The sequence below is a fragment of the Marmota monax genome, unplaced genomic scaffold (genome assembly GCF_021218885.2).
Source record: "Marmota monax isolate L192 unplaced genomic scaffold, Marmota_monax_Labrador192_F-V1.1 WCK01_AAM20220418_F8-fsc00165, whole genome shotgun sequence".
NCBI lineage: Eukaryota > Metazoa > Chordata > Mammalia > Rodentia > Sciuridae > Marmota > Marmota monax.
In genome coordinates this window covers 3,420,706-3,446,316 of record NW_026693851.1, presented here as the reverse complement: position 1 = coordinate 3,446,316, position 25,611 = coordinate 3,420,706, and the positions used below count along the sequence as shown (strand labels likewise).

General features: G+C 36.6%; 1 protein-coding gene across 2 annotated transcripts in view; it reads right to left on the bottom strand.

The window, feature by feature from the left end:
- Positions 1-25,611, bottom strand: part of Abcb1 (ATP binding cassette subfamily B member 1) — a 181,514-nt gene that overhangs the window by 49,101 nt on the left and 106,802 nt on the right. For both annotated transcript variants that reach the window (XM_046462454.2, XM_046462453.1), the window contains exons 4-7: positions 16,891-17,047; positions 3,429-3,477; positions 1,003-1,194; positions 281-452 (exon numbers count right to left, since the gene is read on the bottom strand). In XM_046462454.2, coding sequence (XP_046318410.1) covers positions 281-452; positions 1,003-1,194; positions 3,429-3,477; positions 16,891-17,047 — 570 coding nt within the window. The remainder of the gene's footprint in view (positions 1-280; positions 453-1,002; positions 1,195-3,428; positions 3,478-16,890; positions 17,048-25,611) is intronic.

The window sequence follows — 25,611 nt, the reverse complement described above, 5'->3', positions numbered from 1 at the left end:
TCTTTGGAGTTCAGTATGTATATTTCATGAAGGCACAGGATGAGAGGTAAAAGCCACTTCCATCTTTTTTATCTCTTTCCCAAATTCTCACATGGCCAAGAACATCATGGAGTCCTGGCAAGGGTTAGTACTCAGTGAGGTGGATCAGCTTATTCTGCCGATTGTGAACAGAATATTTGAAAGCAAGTATAAAATTCAGAATAAGTGCTATCGTGGTTAAAAGATCCTTCCATGGGGTTGTAGGAACAGTTTAAAATCTGGATGTATAGTCTTTACCTACCTTTGCCCAGAGAGCAGCTGACAGTCCAAGAACAGGGCTGATGGACAAAATCACAAGGGTTAGCTTCCAACCACGTGTAAATCCTATTATATAACCAGTGAAAAATGTTGCCAATGACTGAAATAACATTCCAATTTTGTCACCAATTCCTTCGTTAATCTTGGAGATATCACTGAAAGAACAGATAATGTTAGAAAATGTCAGAATTGTACACCCAGAACTTTTTTTCCTGAATCCCGTTTTGTTTGGTGTTGAGTATATTAATTTACATCTAGAGGCTTTGTTGTATGGGCTTGTTTTATTTGGGAGGGTGTAAGTTTCTAGTTAAAAAAAAAACAAACTGTCATTAACAACAAGAAGCTGTAATTCAGATGACCCTAGGAAATGGAGATGGTATACTTAAGAAATTGTCAATGCAAAAATTTCAAGTAGCTTAGAAATTGCCCTAGAAGGTGTGATATTAGTGCTGTACTGTATGCTGCTTTCTGCATATTCTCAGAGTATTTCTTGATTTTGGTAAGTCTAATCCCTCATTCAGTGCTAGTCATGCAGGTTCCCTCATGGCTTGCCAGGGGACTGGGAACAAAAAGGTGCATAAGATATGGTTGCTACTTAGTCTTATGAGTGATACATTAACACCTCCTAACAGATTTGATGACATCTATTTCACTTCATTAAGGATAAGACCCATGTCGGAGTTAAGAATACAATTAGGTACTTACTCTGTGAGTCGGGTGTTAAGCTCGCCAACATCATGCACATCAAACCAGCCTATCTCCTGCTTCATTATAGCATGAAAAAACTGTTTTCTAATTTTGTGGACTTGTCTTCCAGCTGCCATGCACCAAAATGAAACCTGAATATAAGCAGCAACAAGCACACCAGCACCGATTCCACTATAATAATAGGCATACCTGAAAAACAAGAAGACTGCACATACTCTGTTTTCTAATCAATGCATCTTTCCCAAACAGACTACTCACTTACTTTTAATTTTCTGGGCATTTCTTCATCTTTAACAAATAATAAGGGGTTGTAACAAGCAGAATTGATGGTCAGCATCCAACTATCTCTGGGTCAATATCAAGGAATTTGTAAAAATGGTTTCCTCTTTGGCTTAAACCCTAAATTTTTACTTAACAGCAGTATAATCTCATCAAGCTGCTTAGTAATCTTTCCAAGACTCAGTTTTCTAACTGGTAAATGGAGGTAACAATAGTAATGCAGTATTGTGTGAATATACCTGGACCAGTGCCTGGCACATAGTAAGCACTGAGAGAATGTCAGTTACTATGGAAGATCATGTGTGCTGGGACCTCAGAGAAATGCATCATTATAGTCTTGACTACTTTTATTAGATCAGCATTGATCAATAAGCCTCTGGAGTTGTCTCTGCACATTATAGGACGGATAGAAGTGACAGAACTTGTCAAAAAGTGAAACCAAGATAGGGAAGTGGTCCCCTGGCCTTTTGGTCTATTAGTCTAACAGAGTTTAGATGTTAATTGACAACTGAAAATAAAAGGAATTTTTATATTATCTATGCAACTGGACATTATCAACAATCATGAGCTATCCTAAAATGTTCAATGAACCAAACAGTAGCTCTTCCAGTTTAAACTTCAACAATAAAAAATAAAACCAGATGCTCGATATCTATAAATGTTGAATTAATGTTTTCTTACATTTCAAAAAGCAAATAACTCTTGGGTTTCAATAAATATTTTGTTGTTGTTGTTTTTGGCACCAGGGATTGAACTAAGGGGCACTTGACCACTGAACCATATCTCCAGCCCTATTCTGTATTTTATTTAGAGACAGGGTCTCACTGATTTGCTTAGCTCCTTGTTGTTGCTGAGACTGGCTTTGAACTTGCGATCCTTCTGCCTCAGCCTCCCAAGCTGCTGGGATTACAGGCGTGTACCACCGCACTCGGCAAAAATTAATTTTTAGGTTAAAGGAAAACATTCTAAAAAGGATACAGGATACCAATTTCCCCATTTTTAAAAGTTCTCTACTTGCTGTCTTCTAATAATAATGCATGCCATGTAGAAGCTGTAAAAATGGCCATGCAATAAACAGTCCCTGATGTCACTGTTCACAATTTTGAGTTCAACCCATCAGGAATCTTGCTAGACAAATCTTCCCCTCAAGCTCTATCTTCTAGTTTGCAATTTATTTGTCAGAGAATCTATAATCAGAAAACTAAACTTTAGTTAATAGGTAACTCTGGGTTAATTATTATCAAAGTGTTAATGATACACCAAGAAAGAGCTAAATGAAATCCCATTTAACAAGTAGAGCTCTTGTTTTGAGAGTCAGTAATATATTCTAATGTAACATTTTAAACAACCAAGACATTCTAGTTTTCCCTATAAAAAAAACAGTTCTTCTTCACAGAAATAATTGGAGGTATTTGCTTCTCATCTTTCAAAATAGAATCAAGTATGTCAACTGTCTGCACTTTCCTTAAACCTATCATTTAGATTATAACATACAATCATTCTGATTCACTAATACATAACTTTGGACATCTGTTATAAATTGTTCTGGGAGGTAAACTTCATGATGCATGAATCATTAACAAAAAGTTTCCCTGTGTTAGGTCAGAGTGACTTTATTTCCTTTGGGATGTTTTATTGTTTAGAATTAGATGTTGGCCTTTAAAAAAGTGTTTTAGGTTGATCTATCATGTCATGATTGAAAGCACTCAAGAAAAAAAACTGAATAATTACAAAGTCATTAAAAATAATGATTCTTAATTCAATTATATTTTAAAAGACTACCTTGTCCTCTTCTAATTTCCCTGTGTATGTATTCTGTCTTTGCCAGTGCAGACATAAATCTAATTTAGGCTTAATCTTAACTTTGGTTCATTTTGTGCAGCAAATATTTTTCTTTAAAAACAACCACAAGAATGAGAAGTTATACTCCATGTATGTGTAAAATGTCAAAATACACTCTACAAGTCAAAAATATGTAAAAAAAAAATTCTATAATGCATACCCCTTGAATCCTAATAATGGGTTTTGTTCTCCTCAAAAATTTACTTTTTTATTATGATACTGCGAAGTTTTGAAAGATACTATAAGTGGACTGATACAGAAAATGTTAACAAAACAATAGTAAGAAAAAAATGTTTAATTACGTGGTCATTTCTTCCTCCAAACTGATGTTCAGTTTAAAGTCAGCTCCACCTAGATCACCATAAAACAAACAAAATTTATGTCTCTTTGGTCTCCAGTAAAAATAAGAACATAAAAATGAATCAACTTCATCTCACTTAATAATTTACACAAAATAGGTCAAACTGACTCAGTTTTAATTGCAAAAAAGCATTATGTCATTCACTTAAATTCTTCTTTGCTGGCTGTGTGCAACCACATACAGACTAAATTCAATGAGGCTTACTTGCAAAAAGACATGCAAATTGATAATAAATACCAATACATACTTGACACATATTTAAAATCTAATACTGCATTTCTCCAGTTTTTATTTTTATTTTAAAATTATTAAATAATTATCACTATGAACAATGTATCAAATTATCACAAAGAATAGTGTAGTGAACATCACCCAATATTAGCAAAATGCTAACATCTTTGGGCCAAGTACTTTAAAAAGTCCTTCACATCTTTATCCCCCTCCACACACACATACACATAACAAATAAACACTTATTCAACTTTTTGCATATATATTTTCAGATTTCATACATGCATATATACACATGGGCAAATACAAACACATGCTTAGTTTTTTAAAAATGGACTCACAGTCTACATGCAATGGCCATTTTCCTTGTCAGTATATATGTGAATCTATTTTTTCAAAGTGCAATCTATTTTAGTTGTTTCTAATATTATACTGCAATAAATAATGCTGTATTAAACATACTTGTGCACATAATATGGTAAACATTTTGTAGGATAAATTATCACAATCAAGACTGCAAGATCAATGGGTAGATACACTTTAAATCTTATAGTCATTACAAAAAGCTAGGTTACAATATGAGAGAAGTCTGATCTTGATGAGTGTGGAAAAGAGGAGGAAAAGTATTTTTGGCAAAATGAGCAATATGGGCAAAAGTATATGGTAAGTTTGAAGAATAAGCAAGCCAGTGTGGCGGGGGAATGGGATATGTTTCATAGAGGTAAGAAGGGCCATATGTGCCTGGAAAAAATAGTCTATTCAGGCATGTATGGAATATGAAAACAAACTGGCAATCAATCAGTGGTTCTGAGATAAAATGGCTATAATCAGAAATATGATCGAGGAAGATTTAGCTGTCAGTAATGGGCAAGGTAAACTGGAAGAAAGACTAAGGAACTTGAACTATTCCAATTATATAGGGGGAAAAGGCCTGAATGAAAATAGAAAGTTAGGAAAATATAATATTTACAGTGGAAGAAGCTACAGGACCTCATTAATGGAATGCAAGTAGACAGTAAAAGTAAAAAGTGATCAAGACCTCCAGCCTAAGCATCTGGAGAATGGCAGTACTATGGTGGGAAATAAGCCAGTAGAAAGAGTTGCTCTTAACAGATGAAGGAATATTATGAGATCAGTAGTGAGCACTTTTATTTTTTAGTGCTGAAGATATTCAACTGAAGATGTCCAAAAAGTACTCAGACTATGACTTTTCAGTTTGAGAAAGTTCAAGCTAAGACCATGTAAATACATATATTTTCAAAGTCAAAATTAGATCTTCAGGGCTGGGGTTGTGGCTCAGCGGTACAATGATTGCCTAGCACATGCAAGGCCTTGGGTTCAATCCTCAGCACCACATAAAAATAAAAAAATAAAATAAAAGTTTTTTGTTCAACTACAACTAAGAAATATTTTTAAAAAATTGGGTCCTCTGCATTTATATACACAACAATACCACATATATAGTTTCATTCATCAGAAACCAATTCTGAAACTAAAATAGTCACTTTGACTCTTGTCTTCTGGCTTCTTGAAACTCATTCCACTGTGACCACATTCCCTTAGTCTCCTGTTCACTGGCTCTCTGTACTATTCCTCCTCCCTAAATTCTGGTGTTTCCCAGAATCCTATGCATGCTCCCAGAATGACCTTGGCCAGCTTCAGCAATTCTCAAATCTGTATCTGGAGTTATTCAAATACCATCCTTCCTCATGGTTAATGCTCTGGTCCCCCATCATCTGAACCCCTACATTAGCTTGTGGTCATTTGCCCTCATTCCTTACAACATGGAGACTTAGAAAAGGAGTTTAGACCAAGATTTTAGACAAGCGTTCTCATTAAGGGGTTGGTGCCCAAAGTCATTGTTTTTAAACATTTATAAATTATTTTTGACATTATTTGTGCTGCTGTTAGTTTTATTTTTGGAGTTAAAACATGCTTCTGAGGGTGGGCTGAGAGGCAGTATCTAGTATGCCATCATCCCCAGCTCAAAATAAAGTCAAAATGTTAATTTTTTTAAAAGAAAAATATGTATTAGAATTTATATTTTATGAAACCCATTTAGAATAATAAAAGCAGCATAAAGAGTATTTTATAGAAATTAGATTTGATAGTGTTGATAACTACTATTCTGAACCTTGAATTTGGGTCTTAATTTTCTGAATAATTCTCTTATGAGAGCTGAGGATGTCTCTCAGTGGGTATGTGCTGCCTTGCACATGCAAGGCCCTGGATTTGATCCTTAGCACCATCAATATTTTTTTTTCTTATGATCAATTGTTGTTTTGAAACATAATAGTGCCTGAGTCAAATAATACTAAGGTTTAATTTTATACTCTTAACTCTGCCAGATTACATAGAATCAGACTCTCTGGAGGGAGGGTCCTAGAAATCTAAATTTTTAATAAGTACACCAAGTAATTATGCTTATTAAAGTATAACACAATTGTGGTATTGCTAAAGTGTGAAAACCCTCATCTAAATCTAAAGAGTACCAACTGCTGTGATCTCAAAAATCTGTTCTGTGGCTGCCCATGGTGGCACAAGCCTGTAATCCCAGTAGCTTTGAACCTGAGGCAGGAGAGAAGGATTGCAAGTTCAAAGCCAGCCTCAGCAGTTTAGCAAAGCCCTAAGTAATTCAGTGAGACTCTGTCTCTATATAAAATTTTTAAAAAGCACTGGGGATATGGCTCAGTGGTTGAGTGCCCCTAGGTTCAATCCCCAGTACCAAAAATAAAATAAGATAAAAAGGACTGGGATTGTAGTTTAGCTGTAGAGTACTTGCCTAGCATGTGTAGGGCCCCAGGTTCAATGCCCAGTACAACAAAACAAACCAAAAAACAAAAAACTGTTTTGTTTGGCTTACAGTCTGTGTATGTATATATTTATATATTTTTAATTACTTGACAATATCTAATACTAGGGAAATTCTATACAAAAATCCAGACTTCAGATTTCTCATTTTAAAAAGTAAAAGATCCTAATGCTTGCTTTGCACCCTCACATGACAATCGGCTAGAACTAAGTAGAGTTCAGCCTCCATTTCAGCTCTTCACCATTCCCTATTATTTTACCCGAAGATTCGGCGATCTCCTTCACAATTACTTGCTTATCACCTATAGATACTGTATGACCCACAATGCCTGACTTACAAATTCATTACGAGTAAATTCTTTAGAAAGATGATAATCAAGTGAATCTTTTATTTAGTGAGGATATTACAGGAGAAAAGAGCCAAGTCAAGACAAGATTTGGCATAGTGTTTTTTAATTTATTAAAAATAACTTTTGTCAACCTCTACTTAATTAAGAACATTCTACCTTGACCTTCTATTTCAATCAGGTCTTCATGTTTTCATCATATTTTATCTGTGGAAACAATATGATTTTGTTGTTTCCATTTGTAATCTTCAGTGACTGTTTCCATTGCATCAAAGATAAAATCCAAGGCCCATAACACGTCATATTAATCCATTTGCAATCTTGTCACAATGTACATGTGACAGCATCATATTTTTGAAGTATCAACCAATGATTTTCCAGATATTTTCTTTATCCCCACATCCTTTTCCTCATTCCAGTAGCTATGAGGAAATCAGGAAATCACTGCCGTAGCTAAAGAGAAAACAGTGTGCAGGTTTCTTCTTGACTTTCGTGAGCCCAAAGTCTATCCCTGAAGAGTGCGAAAGGAAACTGAGCAAGGCAAAAAATATTTTGCTTAAATTCTATGAGACTGACTTCTACCTTTTTTAGACTAAAAAATGTGCTGAGAAAAGATGCAGTTAAGAATTGATAACAGTATAGATACCTGAGGGCCCAGGAGAGAAAAGCCTGTCTCCTGATACCTTATTTCCAGAAGAAAAGCCTGTTCTCCCATAGAACTTGAAAAAGAATGATTATATAATTAATTGAGCAAGCTTTGGGATAGCTCCCCAGAGTCTTCCTGGACCTAGAGAGAGGCAGAAGAAACAAATGTTCCCAGTGCTCCTAAGAAAAGGGAACACAAGTGCCCAATGGGATGCACATGTGGAAGACAGTGCTGAAGGACTTTGACCTTCACACGTGTCTGGAGCGAGGCTGGCCTCCTAGCTCATCCCAAGGAAAGGTGAGGGCTACCCTAAAATAGCTGAGATTGGGTTTCTGTCACATTATTTGAGGAAGGACTTGAAACTGAAATTAACTCGTTGTATAAAATTAAGTTATATTTTTTGCACGCTTGGGTTCTAAACAACACCTTCACTGCACCCCTTTCCAGCCTCAACTCCTGCAACTCCTGTACCCCACATTCCCCAGTACTTTCCTTTTCATGGAGCTCTGGCTTGAAGCCCAATGAGAAGTTTGTTGTTCCCTAAGTTTTCTATGTTCTTCCTTCAACATTTAATTCATTCTGCTCTTTCTACCTGGAATGCCCTTTACCAAAATTTTTCTCCTAGATGATAATTTTTCTCCTTACAAATGAGGTAAAAGACGACCTTTTATTAAATGGCTTACACCTAGCAGAGTCACTCACCTGGCCTTAGTAATTGACACAAGATTCCAATTACAAAGTCAGTGCTAGAATAGAAGTATGACTGCTCTGGCCAAGTCCTCTCATTCCCACCCATGTGAGCTCTGAGAAAACTGAACTATATCCTAAGTTCATCTTTGTCTCCACAGAGTTCAGCCTGTTCTATCTGCAGTAACCCAGCCTTCCCGACAATGATAAGTGGTCCCATGGAACCACCACAAATGACAAACCATTTGTTAAAATGCTCTATTCTAGCATTCTTCTACCATAGAAACAAGTGCCTCATATGAGAGCACAAAGAGATATTGTAGGTCATTATACCTGGTAAAGAAGGCCTTTCCCAAACCCAAGCTAGGCTTCAAAGGAACTAAACTGCCCATGACTCAATACTCTATATCGTTTAGGGATCACATTATATTACCGTTTTATCTGACCCAACTACCTCGTATATTCAGTAATTTTAAATACTGAGAACTTAGAAAAAGCAAAGAGATTATGTTGAAAGGACGCTTTTCAAAGCAGTCTCCACAGAGCCCTCATGCCAGGCGCTATTCTAGACGCTGGGGGGTACCATCTAGAATCAGAGCCACTTTTTCTCATCTTTTTGGATTTCTGTTCCAGCAGGAAGTTCTTTTATTTCAGGCCCCAAAACTCACATAACAGGGTAATATTGCCAAAATATCTAGCAAATTTATCCCCAGGAACTCCACCCCCACCACCACCTTATGCCTTTCTCGCCTTGTGATAAGTTGTAATAAACAAGTAAAAAAAAATCAGCAAGAAAATTTTAGAGTAATGACTCTTAATAAGTAAAGGTATGATGCTATAGTGACTTTGGGATGGCTGGGGACAAAAGATCTTTCAGAGGAAGAACTAAGTGATAAACAGCAGCCATTAGAGAAAGACAGGGCAGGGTCTAATCCTCCCTAAGCTGGGAAAGACTGGAGGAAGGACAGTGTGGGTAGCCTGTGGTGAGTAAGTAAAGAGCAGACTGATGGGACAGGCTGGGGTGAGGTCACATAGGACATATAAACCACTGTACTGAATTTGTATTTATTCCATTATATGGAAGGCCAATGGGAGAGATATGAACTGACTTTTTTAAAAAACTTGAAATACACAGGCAGCAAAATGAAAGTAAGCTCTTATCTCTCACCATGCACAAAGCTCAACTCAAGAATGTACCGAAGATCTAGGAATTAAACTAGAGACCTTGCACCTAATAGAAGAAAAAGTAGGACCAAATCTTCATCATTTCAGATTAGGTCCTGACTTTCTTAACCAGACTCCTAAAGTGCAAGAAATCAAGTCAAGAATTAATAAATGGGATGGGTTCAAACTAAAAACGTCTTCTCAGCAAAGAAAACAATCAACGAGGTGAAAAGAGAGCCTACATTTTGGGAGCAAATTTTTACCATATGCACATCAGATAGAGCACTAATCTTCAGGATGTATAAAGAACTAAAAAAACTTAACACCAAAAAATAACCAATCAATAAATGGGCTAAGGAACTGAACAGACACTTCTCAGAAGATATATAATCAATCAACAAATATATAAAAAAAAGTTCAACTTCTCTAATAATTAGAGAAATGCAAATCAAAACTATTCTAAGATTTTATCTCAGGCCAGTCAGAATGGCAATTATTAAGAATACAAGCAATAATAAATGTTGGCAAGGATATGGAGAAAAAGGCACACTCATACATTCCTGTTGGCATGGCAAATTAGTGTAAGCACTATGGAAAGCAATATGGAGATTCCTTAGAAAACTTGGAATGGAACCGCCATTTGACCCAGCTATCCCACTCCTACTCAAAAGGACTAAAATCAGCATACTATAGTGACACAGCCACATCAATGTTCATAGCAGCTTAATTCACAATAACTAAACTATGTAACCAACCTAGATGCCCTTCAACAGATGAATGGATAAAGAAACTGTGGTACATACACACAATGGAATATTACTCAGCCATAAGGAAGAATAAAATTATGGCATTTGCAGGTAAATGGATGGAATTGGAGAATATCATGCTAAGCGAACTAAGCCAATCCCAAAAAACCAAAGGCTGAATGTTCTCTCTGATAAGTGGATGCTGATCCATAATGGCGGGGGGGTGGGACATGCGGAGAATGGAGGAACTTTCATTGGTCAAAGGGGAGGGTTGAGAGGGGAGGGGGGCATGGGGGCAGGAAGGATCATTACCCTAGGTACATATATGACTGCACATGTGATGTGACTCTACATTATGTGCAGCCAGAGAAATGAAAAGTTGTGCTCCATTTGTGTATAATGAATTGAAATGTATTCTGCTATCATATATAACTCATTAGAACAACAACAAAAAAGAAATGCATTAAGTTGTGTTTGTCTTAACACTTAAATAAAATAAGTATTTTGCTCTTTAAAAAAAAACAAAACCTCACTCTGACAATGTATGGAGAACTGGACTAAGATGGGCAAGAATGGAAGCAGGGTGAAGAATTAGGAAGTTAGAGCTTATAGGCAAGGCATGGAGATGGCTCTGGCTACAGGTTGTATCTGGAGATATAAGTAGTCAGATTTTTGGGAATGACCTTAGCACTGTTGTGGGTGGTAAGAGGCTGGCCATCAGCAGACCTTGGCTCTGGGCTCCCTTCACTTAGTTTTAACCTGGACAACCTCCTTTTGAGATGTTCTCCCTGGTGAGTTTTCATGACAGATGGGGTGGGGTGGGGTGGGTGTGCTCTGGTCAAAGAAGAGTTAGTAAAGTCTCCTTGGGCAGAAAGCTCCCATCAATGATAAGTGAGAGGAATTGGACCTTTTGCCTAGATGATCAACCCCTCTGGCATTTGCCCTAGCTGGAGCCAGCCACTCAGTATGGTGGGCTTGCTTACTGCCGGTGACACATTCAAGGGACCATGATTTCCTCACATGTGCTGCTTCCACTTCTGGCCTTTAGAGCTGTGCCTCCTGGCTGACCTTCCTGACATACCCAAAAAAAAAAAAATCAAAGCTACAGGATGATAACTGTGGGAGAGAAAAGACCAAGGAAAAATTGTTGGAATTTGCTTCTATTTTAGGCAGAGTTTGAAAAATATCATCAGAGAGCGGGGGAAAGACCAAACCAAAATGCAGGATTCCTGTCCTAGGAACTCAGTTCTGTAAACTAGCAAGCAACCCTGTCCTGAACATATTATTTCTACTTCTTAGACATGTTTTATTCTATCTATAAAACTATGGGCTCAGGCCAGATAATGTCTGGGATCCTTTAACCTACAAAGATGATTCAGTCTTTTATTTATTTATCCCATTTCTTAAGCACCTAGCATGGGTCAGGGTCTATGTGGCTATTATTTTTATTTTATTTTATTTTATTGTTATTATTTTTTGCTACTTTTGTATTGTGGAGATTAGATTGTAATTAGCCTATTTTGGGGGCTTGAAAAAGCAGTACCTCAAAAATAATAAAAACAAACAAAATGCTGGGTATAGTGGCATACAGCTGTAATCCCAGCAGCTCAGGAGACTGTGGCAGGAGGATTAAGAGTTCAAAGCCAGCCTCAGCAACTTAGCAATTTACTAAGCAACTCAGTGAGTTATTAAGCAACTCGGCAAGACCCGAGTTGCTTAATACAAAACAAGGTTGGGGATGTGGCTCAATCCTCAGTACCAAATCAATCAATCAATCAATCAATCACAACAACCTGATTGTATCTCATATTATTCAAGAAAAATTAATCATATTTTAAATTTTAACCTAAAAGTTAAAAAATAAACTGACTCAATTAAACAATATACTTTGAAATATTTTATCCTTATATGTTACTCAATTTTCCAAAAAATTATCAAGAATTTTTCCAGTGAAATGTTAAAAGCAGAGGAAAGCCTTGAGCAGATGAAAGAAAACAGATCCATCATAGACCCTTTTATGAAATATTAAGAATTTCAATGTTAGCTAACATTCTAGTTGGCACATACCCATAATCCTGGCCTTGAAGACGCAGATAACAATGTTTTCTTTACTTACAATACCAAAGTTTTGAAACACACATACAAAATCTGCACATAATTTATATATTCATATTTAAATATCAAAACATAAATACAAGTTAAATATTCCTAACCTGTAAATCTGAAATGCTCCAAAATCCAAAATTTTTTGAGCATTGATACGATGCCACCAGAAGAAAATGATACCACAAAATTTTGTTTCCTATACGTAATCATTTAAAAAATATTTTGTAAAGTTATCTTCAGGTATAAGGTATATGTAAAAATAAATGAATTAGATGTTTAGAGTTGGTGCCCATCCTCAAGATATTTTGTTACATATAGGCAAATATTCCAAAATCTGAAAAAGTCCTAAAATATTTCTGATAAGGGTTTTTCAACCCATACTATTCTGAGAACTGGCATTTCTTTTTTTTTTTTTTTTTAATTTTTTATTGTTGGCTGTTCAAAACATTACATAGTTCTTGATATATCATATTTCACAATTTGATTCAAGTGGGTTATGAGCTCCCATTTTTACCCCATATACAGATTGCAGAATCACATCAGTTACACATCCACTGATTTACATATTGCCATACTAGTGTCTGTTGTATTCTGCTGCCTTTCCTATCCTCTACTATCCCCCCTCCCCTCCCCTCCCCTCCCCTCCCCTCTTCTCTCTCTGCTCCCTCTACTGACTTTCGTTTGTCCCCCTTATATTATTTTTCCCCTTCCCCTCACTTCCTCTTGTATGTACTTTTGTATAACTCTGAGGGTCTCCTTCCATTTCCATGCATTTTCCCTTCTCTCTCCCTTTCCCTCCCACCTCTCATCCCTGTTTAATGTTAATCTTCTTCTCATGCTCTTCGACCCTACTCTGTTCTTAGTTACTCTCCTTATATCAAAGAAGACATTTGGCATTTGTTTTTTAGGGATTGGCTAGCTTCACTTAGCATAATCTGCTCTAATGCCATCCATTTCCCTGTAAATTCTATGATTTTGTCATTTTTTAATGCAGAGTAATACTCCATTGTGTATAAATGCCACATTTTTTTTATCCATTCATCCATTGAAGGGCATCTAGGTTGGTTCCACAGTCTAGCTATTGTGAATTGTGCTGCTATGAACATCGATGTAGCAGTGTCCCTGTAGCATGCTCTTTTTAGGTCTTTAGGGAATAGACCAAGGAGGGGAATAGCTGGGTCAAATGGTGGCTCCATTCCCAGCTTTCCAAGAAATCTCCATACTGCTTTCCAAATTGGCTGCACCAATTTGCAGTCCCACCAGCAATGTACAAGTGTACCCTTTTCCCCACATCCTCGCCAGCACTTGTTGTTGTTTGACTTCATAATGGCTGCCAATCTTACTGGAGTGAGATGGTATCTTAGGGTGGTTTTGATTTGCATTTCTCTGACTGCTAGAGATGGTGAGCATTTTTTCATGTACTTGTTGATTGATTGTATGTCCTCCTCTGAGAAGTGTCTGTTCAGGTCCTTGGCCCATTTGTTGATTGGGTTGTTTGTTCTCTTATTGTCTAATTTTTTGAGTTCTTTGTATACTCTGGATATTAGGGCTCTATCTGAAGTGTGAGGAGTAAAGATTTGTTCCCAGGATGTAGGCTCTCTATTTACCTCTCTTATTGTTTCTTTTGCTGAGAAAAAACTTTTTAGTTTGAGTAAGTCCCATTTGTTGATTCTAGTTATTAACTTTTGTGCTATGGGTGTCCTATTGAGGAATTTGGAGCCCGACCCCACAGTATGTAGATCGTAGCCAACTTTTTCTTCTATCAGACGGCGTGTCTCTGATTTGATATCAAGCTCCTTGATCCATTTTGAATTAACTTTTGTGCATGGCGAGAGAAAGGGATTCAGTTTCATTTTGTTGCATATGGATTTCCGAGAACTGGCATTTCACAAGTAGTTCTCGCACTCCTGATGAGTTTTACAGAAGTGAGAGAAGAAATGATAAAAGTAAGTTATTTCCATTTTTCCTCTTGCTAATCAAGGGAAATTTAGCATCTGGTGAGGATTTGGTTCATAGACGGCACATTCCAGTTGTGTCCTTGAATGGGGGAAGGGACCAGGCAGCTATTTGAGTGTCTTTTATATGGACACAGCCCTCATAACCTAGGACACACATCTCAAAGCTACCACTTCCAAATAGTATGACATCTGGAGCAGATTTCAGTGTATGAAGTTAGAAGGGCATCAACTTTCAGAGATAGCACTGCCTGTCTTCACACATCTTTGGATGGTCCAAGTAAAACTGGTAATGATTGGCACTTATACCTAAAGAGATCATTTGTTTCCTCACAAGTATAAGAGCAAATTAATTTGGGGGTACTAGAGATATAATATACACAAATGTTAATATAGCTAAAAAGAGGCCAATGTATACAACAAAAGCTTAGTTTGTTACGGTCAGTCTAAGTTTAGTTCTGTTAGTTTCAAAGAGCTATTTGATGTTCTGCTCTTCCCAGACTGGACTAAACTTCAACAATTGTTTTAATAACCTATAATTTCTTTACTGACAGATAACCACAGCACCTGTTTCTTTATGTAGTGCACAGAGAGCAGCATAATAAATATAACACCTCATACACTGTTATAACACTGTTCATGAAAAAGTGGATTGGATCAGAATAGGCATACAGGCACACATTGGGTCAGGTGAGCTACCAGAGAACACAGAAAGATATTATTATTCCACTATAAGGTAATAAGACAGAGAACTCAACAGAATATTGCCAAACATAGCATGTACAGGAACCAATGAATGCAGAGAGCACTAAGAACTTGCCTTCACTGAATGGTATAGACGAAAGGTGCCAGTTCATAGGTGGTACATCATCTTTTTGAGGGTCCTTTTGAATGCCATAAAAGGAGGTATAAATGCATATGAATTTTATAGAGCTCAAATATACTATCCATTTTTCTGGCCCAAGTCATTTTCTGCAATCACAGAATTGAAGTATTCTCTACCTCAAGGAAAACAATGTATTCTTCAGAATTACAAATTAGTTTCCAAGAGCACAGGACAAGTATCAGAAAGGTTCCAAATATACCCCAAACTGGTATGAATATTTAAGTACATGTTTTGGGGGATAGCATCTGTAGTATTCATCACAGACATAAAAGTTAAATGTTGATGTGCAAACTCGTGGATTTGATGCCCAGCAAAAACACACACACACACACACACTCACACACACACACAGAGTTCCAACGTTGAGGGTCGTTGGAAGCTAAATGGTATCACGACATTTTTGAGTATATTCTCAAACTGGCATTTTCAACATTTTTACCACCTGAAGGTAAACTCAGTTGTAAGTTGTTGAGTACACTAGTTTAAGTCAAGCTATGCTGAACAAGAGGTGACCTGAAGATTGAAACTCAGAATTATCAATCAATATACATACTCTTTACTCAAGAGTATGTGTATTACTTCCATATTTTTTTTCAAGTCATTCACTTTCCCACTCTCTTACAGGACTGTTTTACAACTGTTTTGCTTACTATCTTACTGCAAAAAACGGAAGTACAGTAGTCCCCGCTTGTCCATGGTTTCACTTTCTGTGATTTCAGTTGCCTGCAGTCAACCACAGCATGTATCATCTCACATCATCACAAGAAGAGTGAAAACAGTACAGTAACAGTTTGAGAAACCATACTCACATAATCTTTATTAGATAATTACTAGTTAATGTTGTTAATCTCTTATGATGCCTAATTTATATATTAAACTTTATCATAAGTATGTATATACAGCAAAAAATATAGAGCACATAGGATTCAGTGATATCCATGGTTTCAGGCATCCACTGGGGTCTTAGACCAAATCCCCGGAAGACAAAGGGGTACTACTGAAATCAGAAGAAAATTTCCACAGATTTTCACTTCCTTATCTACCCACCTTTGGACACTGACATCCAAATATTCTCTATTTCCACCTATTATTGTAGACAAAATGCTGGTTTTTATCTAAAGTAAAATTTTCCTCCTGTGCTTTGGATTCCCTCCTTTCTCAAGACTATCTAACAAATCTCTTCCCTCTCTTTTAAACATCATTTATCACCTTCTCCTCTCATTTGGATTATTTCCATTCACATACAAACAAGCTAATATTATTCCCATCATAAATACACACACAGACACACACACACACACAGACACACATTTACACTCACACCCTACTTGTCTTGGCTCCTTTTCTCCATTCTTGCATCTGCTTCCAGACAGCCCGACCCTGGACAATATCCAAAACTAAATTTCTGGAATTTTCTGCCCAAACCTATTCTTCCTCCGACTTTCTCATCTTAGTTGACAGCAACTGTATCTTTCTGATTTTTCAAGCTAAAAGCATTAGAATCACTTGGATTCCCCTCTTAGTCGCGTAGCCAATCTATCAGGGACTCTCATAACTGACTCCAGTGTACAAAGTCCTGCTTAGTTTCCTATACTTCCTCCTTAAGCTTTCTAGAATATTTCTGACTTCAGAGAGCCCTCTCCTTTTCTACATATTTCTGCTGGCATTTCTATTAGGTATTCTATTATCTTCTCAAACTCATTACAAACATGAGCTGGAACTCAGACCCTCTATCTCCCACAGTATTAAATATATTTAGTAAGGGCTCCGCAAACATTACTCCAAGTGATTTCCAATAAAATCAGTGCCATAAACAATACTTACTTGTAAAGTTTTCTGGGATTAAGTTTCCAAAATTTGCAAAGGTATCTGTCATGTCTCCAAACACCAGCATCATGGCGGGGAGGGCAGCTCCATGGATAATAGCAGCCAAAGTTCCCAGCACCATGTACAACTTATCGAGCCAATCTGAATAGCGAAACTAAGAAAAAGAAAAGAGCATAAACATAATCAGCAGTTTCATGAATGATTTTCTCTACCTTCAAAGTATATTTTAAATGCAAGCTCTTTTTGCATGTTACTTTCTAACACTTTGGTCCAAGCTACCCTCTACCTTTGTTACTGCGATAGCTGAATTATAAATGGGCATTTAATTCTTCTACTGAGTTCTGGCCTAATTTTTCATATTGGACTCCATCTATCTTCTTTTCTTATATGAGGACTGATAAGAATTATCAAAGTCTTAGAAATCCAGTATTTATTGTTCTGATTTCCATAAATAAAAGTCACTTTTAATTTCATGAAAACAAATTTGAATGTCATAGTCTCCTCAGAAGACACAATTCAGGAAACATTTCATCACCTTAAGAAAGGGTTAAAGATCTGCTGCTGTACAATAGTATTTGCATAAGTGTAACATAATTTTAAAATAATTAGGCCTTAGTAATGAGAAGGAGGAGAAGAAGATTGAGTCAGATACATGCTTCTCAAGGAACATTTTTCCTGAAAAGGTAGAGTATGGCCACAATGAACCACCAGTGCAAATCCACATAACTTTTTAAGTCTCAGGAAGGCAAGAAATGCCCCTCTGGATCCAAACAGTGATGGGAAGAGGACACAGTAAGAAGAATGGGAATTGAAAGGGATGGAAGCATTCTAAACTCATTCTACAAGATCATCACTACTCTTCTACCAAAACAAAAAAAGACAAAACAACAAAAAGAGAAAACTATAGACCAGTATCCCTGAGGATCACAGATAGAAAAATCCTCAACAAACTACTTACATATCAAATCAACATCATTTAAAAAAAAAATCATACACCATGATTAAGTTGGCTTTAGAGCTGCAAGGGTGGTTTAACATGCAAATCAATATGCATAATCCATCACATAAATAGAATCAAGGATAAAAATCAGCTGGGTTTGGTGGCACATGCCTGTTAATCCTGGCAGCTTGGGAGGTTGAGGTAGGAGGATTGCAGGTTCAAAGCCAGCCTCAGTAACTTTGAATTTTGAACAGGTCCTAAAGCAACTCAAAAAGAGTTGCTGTCTCTAAACAATATAAAAAGGGTTGGGGACGTGGCTTAGTGGTTAAGCACCCCTGGGTTCAATCCCTGGTACCCCCCCCCAAAAAAAAGGATAAAAAATATATGACATCTGATCATCTCAACATATGCAGAAAGACTTTTGATAAAATTCAAATCCCTTCATGATAAAAAAAGCAAATTTGGTATAATAGGATCATTTCTCAACATAATAAAAGCTATATACATCAAACTCATATCCAACATCACACTGAAGATGTGTGAAGATCTAAGATCAGAAACAAGACAAGGTTGTCCACTCTCATTGCTTATTCACTAAAAGTTTTAACTAGAGCAATTAGGCAAGAGAAATAAATAAAAGACATGCTAATAGGAAAGAAGGAAATTGAATTATTCATATTTGCAGGTAATATAATTCTATACACTAAAGTCTCCACAAAAAGACTTAGAACTGAAATATGAATTCAGTAAAGTAGCAGGATACAAAATCAGCATACAAAACATCAGTAGTTTTTCTATACACTAATAATGAATTTACTAAGAAATCAGGAAAAAATCCCACTCACTACAGTCACACATAATAACGATAAAATACCAGGAATAAGCCTAACTAAGGACTTGAAATACCTGTACAGCGAAAATTACGAAACATTGATGAATGCAATTGGGGACAATACTCATAAAATGGAAAGACATCCTGTTCGTGAATTGAAAGGATTAATATTGTTAAAATGAAGAGGAAGTGAGGGGAAAGGGAAAAATAATACAAGGGGGACAAATGAATGTCAGTAGAGGGGGCAGAGAGAGAAGAGGGGAGGGGAGGGGAGGGGAGGGGGGATAGTAGAGGATAGGAAAGGCAGCAGAACACAACAGACACTAGTATGGCAATATGTAAATCAATGGATGTGTAACTGATGTGATTCTGCAATCTGTATATGGGGTAAAAATGGGAGCTCATAACCCACTTGAATCAAAGTGTGAAATATGATATATCAAGAACTATGTAATGTTTTGAACAGCCAACAATAAAAAATTAAAAAAAAATATTGTTAAAATGTCTAGACAACACAAAACAATCTACAGATTCAATATAATTCCCATGAAAACATAACAATGACATTCTTCATAAAGCTATAAAAATATTTCTAAACTTCAACAGAATCATGAAACATCCCAAATAGTCAAAGCAATCTTGAGCAAAAGGAACAAAACTGGAGACATCACAATAACTGAGTTCAAAAATATCACATACAGAGCTGTAGTAACCAAAGCAGCATGGATTGGCTTAACAACAGACATGTTGGTCAATGAACAGAATAAAGATCCCAGAAATAAATCCATGTATCTTCAGCCAACTGATTCTTGAGCAAGGTGCCAAAATCATATGAGAGAAGGAACCATCTCTTCAACAAATGGATATCCATGTGCAGAAGATTAAACCATAACCCTAGTGAAAAGTCAACTCAAAATGAATCAAAGACCTTAGTATAAGACCTGAAACTCAAAATATCAGAGGAAAACATAGAAGAAATACTTCAAGATATAGGTACAGGCAACAATTTTCTGTATGGAAATCCAAAAGCACAGAAAACAAAAGCAAGAATTGACAAGTGGAATTATCTCAAATTAAAAAGCTTCTGCACAGCAAAGGAAATAATCAACAAAGAGATAACATACAAAATGGAAAAAAAAATCTTTGCCAGCTATTCATCTGGCAAAGCATTAATATATAAACTATGTAAAGAACTCAAAAAACTTAACAACAAAAAGAAGTAATCCAATTAAAAAATGGGCAAATGATTCAAATAGACACTTCTCAAAAGAAGAATTACAAATGGCCAATAAACATATAAAAATGCTCAATATCATAAGCCATCTGGGAAATGCAAATTACAATGAAATTTCATGTCACCTTAGTTCAAATGGTTATTATCAAAAACATGAAAAATAACAAATACTGACAAGGATGTGGAGAGAAAAGAACACTTACACACTGTTGGAGGGAATGTAAATTAATATAGTCATTATAGAATAACAGTGTGGAGATTTCTCAAAAAACTAAGGATAGATCTACCATATGATCCAGTTATCCCATTTTTGGGTATATACCCCAAATAAATGTCAGCACACAAAAGAGATACCTGCATACCCATGTTTATTGTGACACTATTCACAATAGCTAAGATATAGAATCAGTTTATGTGCCTGTGTAACAAATGAATGGATAAAAAAATATGATACATGATACACAATGGAGGATTATTCAGCCATAAACAAGAATGATATCCTTTCATTTGCAGGAATATGGATGGAACTAGAGGGTATCATGTTAAGTAACAGAAGTCAGACACAGAAAGACAAGTATGGCCCGTTTTCTCTCATATGTGGAATCTAGGGGTAGGGAGAGACCTGAAAGTAGAATTAGGACTAGGAAGGGGGCCAGGAATATAGGAAAGAGAGGGTAGAAGTAGATGGAGATGATCACCATATAATGCATGCACATATGGAAATATCACAATGAAGTCCATTCATTTGCATAATAAATATGTGTTAATTATAATAATAAAAAATGGGCACAGGGTTCTCCAAGGAAGCAATTAAGGATAAACACTGCAGGGCAAGGTGGCACATGCCTGTACTCCCAGCAGCTGGGGAGGCTGAGGCAGGAAGATCGTAAGTTCAAAGCAAGCCTCAGCAATTGCAGGGTACTAAGCAACTCAGTGAGACCCTGTCTCTAAACAAACTACAAAATAGGGCTGGTGATGTGGCTCAGTGGTTGAGTGCCCCTGAGTTCAATCCCTGACACCTCTCTTCCCCAAAAAGGATAAACCCCAAAGTAGGTGGATGTGACTGTAGACAGCAGGTTTTTAACCCATGCAAACTGTATGAAAAGTTTTAGGTCTAGGCAGAGAGTGTAAATCAAAACAAAGATTATGGATCAGGCAATGCAAAAGACATAGCAGCAAAAAACAAGATTTTAGAGCTTTTATATACTTCAAGAGAAGACAGACACCGATCCTAAAGTTAGTTAATGAGGAACCTACAAAAATGCAGTAGTAATGAGTGGGAGTAAGTGCCAAATTGACCAGTGGGAAAACAAAGAGTGTCAAAGCCCTTGGCAGTAGCAAATGGCAACCCATAAAGCAGAAGGGAGAAAGTGAAATTATGTGATAAAATGATAAGTGAAAGTTAGGGTTTGGAGTAAGAAGAGTGTCTAATATAAAGAGTACTCAGGCATTTGGATTTAAATCTTTCCTAACTTTCAAAAATGTAATCAAGTAGTTAAGATGGGGTTGATGACATAACTTTTCATGACCCCAAAACACCATCGCCTTTTGTTTGGGCAATTTTTTTTTTGTTTTATTGAATCACAGGCCAGATTTTGCTGCTACTTATATTATCTTGACTAAGGATTCATCCTCTTCCTCTAAAAAAAACAAAAACAAAAATGAAAGGGGAGAGATAAGCAGAAACAATTTATTTTATCTTAGAGACTCTACTGAATGGGTAAAATAGCAAATTCCTCAGTACAGGAAAGAAGATGACTGATGTGCAAAGATATCCCTCACCACCACCACAGGATATTTTGCCTCCACAACTACTCATTGGTGATAATAAAAACAAGCAGCCCAACATGTAAGTATCTGCTGAGTGCCGTCTCAAGGACAGATAAAAGCCAGAGAGTAAATGCCAAAGATGGAAACCCTACCCTCACAGAGTTTAAAACGTAGGAAGATAAAGCAAAAGTTTAGGCAATGAATACTCCATAGGCTTCCATAGCACACTGTACAGAATAGACACAAAATTGAGCACATGGGCTGGGTGCAGTGGCGCACCCCTGTGATCCTAGTGGCTCCGGAGGCTGAGGCAGGAGGATCACAAGTTCAAAGCCAGTCTCAGCAAAAGCAAGGTGCTAAGCAACTCAGTGAGACCCTGTCTCTAAATTTAAAAAAATACAAAAACAGCAGTTGAGTGCCCCTGAGTTCAATCCCCAGTACCAAAAAAAAAAAAAAAAAAAAAATTGAGCATATCCCTTCTTGATGGAAAAGAAGCATATTGACACACCCTTCAGGAAGCTGGGACAAGCTGGCAGAGACAAGGGCTTGAGGGAATGGAGAGAACAGAAGTCTTATTGAGTCTTGTCTGAATGCTCATCTGGGAAGTGCTATTCAGAAAGTACATGGAAAGAATTCAAAGTCTGAGGCATAGTTTTGTAGCAGAAGTCACAGGAGTGGATAAGTTTATCCAGAAAGAGATAAGAAATACATACAATTAAGAAAAAAATAGAGATTAAGTAACAGAGATAGCATGTTGACTCTCATTTAGATGATCTTGGGGCAAAAGGAAGAAGAGAGAGGGTAGCTGCTAGAGTGGGATTCAGTGTCAAGGGAGACTATTTAATGAAGTCTTGCATTCATAGGTAAATTTTCCAAAGAGACAACTGGTGAAATGTAGGAAGTAAGTTAGGATGAAACAATGTTCTACAGAATAAACAAATATTTCAAGAACCTGAGGCAGGAGATCATCAGTAGATAATATAAGTATTAGGTTAAAAAAAAACAAAACTCCTACAATGCCCCAAGATTTCTCCATAGTTGCAAGGGGTAGAGATCCCGTTACAGTGTGCATGAGGAAGGGTCCAATCTGTCATCACCTAAACAAATGACCAAATTTAGCATCATGAAAAAGTGAATTCCTTGGCATGTGATGTTTCTGGATGTGATGGACATGAAGTATATAGCATCCCCTGTGCAATTTTCTTACCAAAAAATGTTTGGTCTGAATGTAATAAAATCTTTAGACCTAACCATTACCATAAAAAGTACAAAGCATGGAAGATCAAGTTAGATGATGCTCCAGGGAAACAATCAAAATAGTCCAGCAGGTGGGACATTCTACAAGACAACTAGTACAGTCTTTTCAATATGTCAATATCATTTAAAAAGAGGAGGAAACTGTTCTAGACTAAGAAGACATAATACCCAAATATTATTATTGACTGGATTCTTCTTTGAACAAATTAATTGCTAAAGACTTTTTTTGGAAATAATGAGAACATATGAATATGAACAGAGCTCTATACAATATTAAGAAATCATTGTTCATTTTGTTAAATATGATCAATGCATCATGTTATACAGAAAAATGTTTTGTAGAAAAAATTTTCAAGAAATATAAACCAAGTTAGTTATATATGTAATATCATGAAATCCATAATGTCAGATGAAACATGGAAAAAAGTTATAAATGATGACTACATAAGTGTGAATTTTACTATCCTATTTTTTATGCTTGAAAATTTTCATCATAAACTTGGTACAAAAGGGATGGTTCTGAAACAGAAGGAACTAGAAGGAACAAACATTAGAGTAAATAGAGCCAGGCATGGTGGCACATGCCTATAATGTCAGCTGCTTGGGAGACTGAGGCAGGAGGATCCTGAGTTCAAAGCTAGCCTTAGCAATTTAGCGAGGTCCTAAGCAACTCAGCAAGATCCTGTCTCAAAACAAAATATAATTTTGGGCTGGGGGTGTGGTTCAGTGGTTAAGCACTCCTAAGCTCAATACTGGTACAAAAAAAAAAAAGAGAGAGAGAATAAATATAGACAAAATTAAGTTTCTAGAAATAGACAGAAATTCCAGAGAATAAGAATCTCATATTTCTATATTATATGAAGCAAGATTGATTTCTGGAGAAAAAGAGAAAGAAGATTTGAGAACAGTGGTAACATAATACTGAGTAGGAAAAAGCCACCATCAAATGTCCTAGTTCTATAGTTTATTAGGAAAGAGCCTTTTGGGGTGGCATCTCTTAACCTTGAACCTCAATTTCCTTATTTATAAACTGAGAAAAATATTCATAAACACAGAAAACCCCATATAGTTGTTTTATGAGGATTAAAATGAGACTTAATATGAGAAACTTTTTATGAAGCATACAATATAAAACACAAAATAAGAGGTTACTATTATTGGTTTTACATATGTGATAATAAGAATTTTCAGGCTCTCACCTTGACTGTAAGAGACAAACAGTCAAAAAGTTATAACATATTAGGTGAAATGTAAGAGAGAAATTTAAACTAATTATAATTGGAGTCCTTAAAAAAAAGGAAAAAAAAATTATTTGGTTAGTTACTGATAGGAAAGAGAGATATGGTGAACCAGAACTACATAAAAAGAAGGGTAATCAATGCCAAAAACTAAGAGTCAGGCTCTCTGGGGCAAAGTAGAGGGTGCTGGTAGGAAAGTGGTTTAGGTAACATGCAATAGGCTAGATGGGAACATGGTTCCCAGGTTAGAGAGGGAAGTCAGTGAATTCATTCATTCATTCATTCATCCAACATTCAAAAAATATTTTAAAAAATAAGAGTCATGCTTGGTTCTAGGTACTGACAATGACAGTGACTAAGACACATCATTTGTCCTCATAATGCTTACACTCAGGTATAAGTAGTAAAAGAGGGAATAGAGGTATTTAATATTCATTCAATATCTAGGTACTTAGTAAAGTTCCAGGCACTTTTTTAGGCAATTGATATACAACACTAAATAAAACACAAAAACTCCACCCTCACAGCTTACATTCAGAGAATGGAAGACATGATGAACAAGAAATCAGTGGTTAAGTATTCAGAAAAAATATCATAGAGGGCCATGGCCCACCGACAAGCATGGCCAGTGGGTTTAGACTGGCTAGTCAGGGATTGTCCCTGAGAAGGGACCTCAATGACAGAGGGATACAGTTATGTGATGATCTGAGGCTGAGCATTCCAGGCAGAAAGAGTAAACACAAAGATCCTTGGATGGACATAAGCTTACTGTGCCTCAAAGATCAAACAGCATGAACACTGTGGCAAGAGCAGAGTATGGAAGATTTGTATGCAATAAAGTCAGAGATGAGGTGAGACCAGGTCAGATTATGCTGAGTCTTTTATAGCAACAAGATAGAATTTTGGTTTTACTCTACATATTCCATGTAAGTGGAAAGGAAAAGCATTCAAATTGTACATTCTACAACATGTACAATTTGAAGGAAGGGATTGAGTGATTTGATGTGGCTACTATGGGAAGATATTTAGAAGGGAAAAACTGGAAGAGGAATACCCAGAAAAAAAGAGCAATTGAGAGTAAAGTCTTGACCAGGTGTGATTGGCAGAATAATGTCCCCTTCACATCCTAATCCCAAGTTCTTGTGAATATGCGTTCCTGTTTGGTAAAGAGACTATCAATGTTAAGGATCTTAGGATGGGGAGACTATCCTGGGTTATTCAGGTGGACCCAATTAATCACAAAGCTACTTCTAAGAGGGAGGCAGAAGGCTCAGCATCAGCAGTAGGAGACATGATAGTAGAGGAGGCTGGAGTGATGCAGGAAGGGAGCCAGAGGTTCAGGAACGCAAGTGCCCTCTAGAAACAGATTCTCCTCCAGAAAGAAAGGAATCCTGCTGACACCTTGGTTTTAGCCAGTTCAACCTCCAAGTTCAGAACTGTAAGGTAA